The 3,259-nt window shown below is 33.7% G+C and overlaps 1 protein-coding gene across 1 annotated transcript; it reads left to right on the top strand.

Annotated features, from left to right (window-relative positions):
- The first annotated feature begins 1,933 nt into the window (after positions 1–1,933).
- On the top strand, positions 1,934–2,656 carry LOC106475512 (sporozoite surface protein 2-like). The gene has a single exon (XM_013936190.1). The coding sequence runs from the start codon at positions 1,934–1,936 to the stop codon at positions 2,654–2,656; it is 723 nt and encodes a 240-aa protein (XP_013791644.1).
- Positions 2,657–3,259: the final 603 nt, after the last annotated feature.

Here is a 3,259-nt window from a genome sequence, read left to right as displayed (position 1 = left end):
TAGTCTATGATATCATATTGTTTCATGGGCTAATCTATGATATCATGTCATTTCATGTGGCTAGTCTGTAATATCATATTGTTTTCATGTGGCTAGTGTGTAATATCATATTGTTTTCATGTGGCTAGTGTGTAATATCATATTGTTTTCATGTGGCTAGTCTGTGATATCATATTGGTTTCATGTGGCTAGTCTGTGATATCATATTGGTTTCATGTGGCTAGTCTGTGATATCATTGTTTTCATGGGGCTAGTCTATGATATCATATTGGTTTCATGTGGCTAGTCTATGATATCATGTTGTTTTATGATATCACAGACTAGCCACATGAAAACAACATGATATCATAGATTAGCCACATGAAAACAATATGATATCATAGACTAGCCACATGAAAACAATATGATATCATAGACTAGCCACATGAAAACAATATGATATTACAGACTAGCCACATGAAACCAATATGATATCACAGACTAGCCACATGAAAACAATATGATATTACACACTAGCCACATGAAAACAATATGATATTACACACTAGCCACATGAAAACAATATGATATTACAGACTAGCCACATGAAAACAACATGATATCATAGACTAGCCACATGGTTTTTCATGTGGCTAATCTATGATATCATGTTGTTTTCATGTGGCTAGTCAGCACTTTATAATTAAGGTTTGTATGATGAAACGAAACTAAAACAAATGTGTAGTTCTTTAAATTTAATGTAGAATTATCAAATATGAGGAACATGAAACACATGTCACTATTATTCTGACGATAGTGTTTTATGAAAATTTACTGATCCTGAAGTGAATGTTTAAAGTTCTTAACCCTAAGGAAGAGTTGGACACTAAATGTATCATTAACCTTTATGCAGCTATACACTGAATATATTCTTAACCCTGATGAAGAGTTATACACTAAATGGGTATTTAGCCTTAAGACAGTATTGTACTCTGAAAGAATACTTAACCCTAAAACAGAATTGTGTTCTATACACATATTCAATTATAACACAGAGTTGTATTGTATATGTGTATCTGACCGTAATATTACGTTACCCGTGCTTTAACTTTTGTTAATCATTATTTCCGGTCGCAAAGAAAATTATAGAGCTCATATTATTAAACTTGTTAATTATTAAAGATCTTTCATGGCCAAAAACATAAAAAAGAAATTTGCCTTTTTCAAGTTTCGGAAGCCTTGCACTTAAACTAGGTTACCTTGACATTATTGTAAGTTAGTTTAAACCAACTCCGCTCTATTTACAAGTACATTGTCTATAGATCTAGCCCTATTATTATGTACAATCTGACCAGATTTGTATCTGTTTATGTTTCCCTTTTCTCTAGATCTGACTGTTTTACGTCATGGAGAAACATCTCCATTTAAACTGATTATTAGTCTATGAACTGTATTTTATCTAACAGGTTAAGCAACTTTACACTGTTAAATTTGTTCAAAACTAGGTTTCAGAATCGTAAAATTGAATCGCCCTCACTGAAACGTCTTCATTTTGATTCTGTTTTTTGTAATTACAAGTTTCTTGGCCAGAAATTAAAGTTTTTATCCTGAATAACTACAATTCACGCAAATAAATTGTTAAATCAAGCCATTTTTACCTTCTTGTTTTCTCTGTTCTTGACCCTAATTTGTGTATTGTCAAGTCCGCTAGGAGGTGTATCCCCACCACTATGATCGTCCTACTCGACTGATACCTCTGTAACTTCAGTACATTCTACTTTATATCCTAGTTTTATTTCCCATTTGTGTTCAAAGCTTCTTGTTTTCGGCCTTCTTGCCTGACAATGCTGTTCTTACGTTGAAATGTAAATCAGGTTGACCTTTTTGCTGACCGTTGTAAAGAAAATACGTCCAGAAACAATCCACCATTTACTGTATTATAATCAGTGTGGACATGATAATAACCCCAGAGTACCATACTATACATAAGACCAGCCCTTCTTCAGATCTATATAAGACAAACCTTACTTCAGGTCACAATAGGACCAACCCTTCTTCAGGTCCAAATAAGACCAGCCCTTCTTCAGATCTCAATAAGACAAACCTTACTTCAGGTCCCAATAGGACCAACCCTTCTTCAGGTCCAAATAAGACCAGCCCTTCTTCAGATCTTAATAAGACAAACCTTACTTCAGGTCTCAATAGGACCAACCCTTCTTCAGGTCCCAATAAGACCAGCCCTTCTTCAGATCTCAATAAGACAAACCTTACTTCAGGTCGCAATAGGACCAACCCTTCTTCAGGTCCCAATAAGACCAGCCCTTCTTCAGATCTCAATAAGACAAACCTTACTTCAGGTGACAATAGGACCAACCTTTCTTCAGGTCCAAATAAGACCAGCCCTTCTTCAGATCTCAATAAGACCAGCCCTTCTTCAGATCTCAATAAGACCAACCCTTCTTCAGGTCCCAATAAGACCAATCCTTCTTCAGGTCCCAATAAGACAAACCCTTCTTCAGATCTCAATAAGACAAACCTTACTTCAGATCTCAATAAGACAAACCTTACTTCAGGTCACAATAAGACAAACCTTACTTCAGGTCACAATAGGACCAACCTTACTTCAGGTTTCGAAAAGACCAACCCATCTTCAGGCCCTAATTTGTCCAGCTTATGATTTTTAAATAAATTGTGAATTACTCAAATCTTAAGAGTGGTCATGCTATACTAAAATGGTTGAAGTGTACTTAGTACGTGGTGTTATAATTTCAATATCTGTGTTCCAACTCCCTTTTTGTTGTATCTATTCTTTACGTTTATACCATTGTTAAGTTGATTACAAGTGATATAGTTGAAGATGGTTATTAGATTCTATTGTTACAGTATCTATTCTTTAAGATTATACCATTGTTAAGTTGATTACAAGTGATATAGTTGAAGATGGTTTTAGATTCTATTGTTACGGTATCTATTCTTTAAGATTATACCCTTGTTAAGTTGATTACAAGTGATATAGTTGAAGATGGTTTTTAGATTCTATTGTTACAGTATCTATTCTTTAAGATTATACCATTGTTAAGTTGATTACAAGTGATATAGTTGAAGATGGTTTTTAGATTCTATTGTTACAGTATCTATTCTTTAAGATTATACCACTGTTAAGTTGACTACAAGTGATATATTGAAGATGGTTTTTAGATTTTATTGTTACAGTATCTATTCTTTAAGATTATACCATTGTTAAGTTGATTACAAGTGATATAGTTGAAGATGGTTTTTA

This window comes from Limulus polyphemus, unplaced genomic scaffold (assembly GCF_000517525.1).
Source record: "Limulus polyphemus unplaced genomic scaffold, Limulus_polyphemus-2.1.2 Scaffold8691, whole genome shotgun sequence".
Lineage (NCBI taxonomy): Eukaryota > Metazoa > Arthropoda > Merostomata > Xiphosura > Limulidae > Limulus > Limulus polyphemus.
The sequence above is the reverse complement of the archived record's forward strand: the minus strand, read 5'-3'. Positions and strand labels throughout refer to the sequence as shown.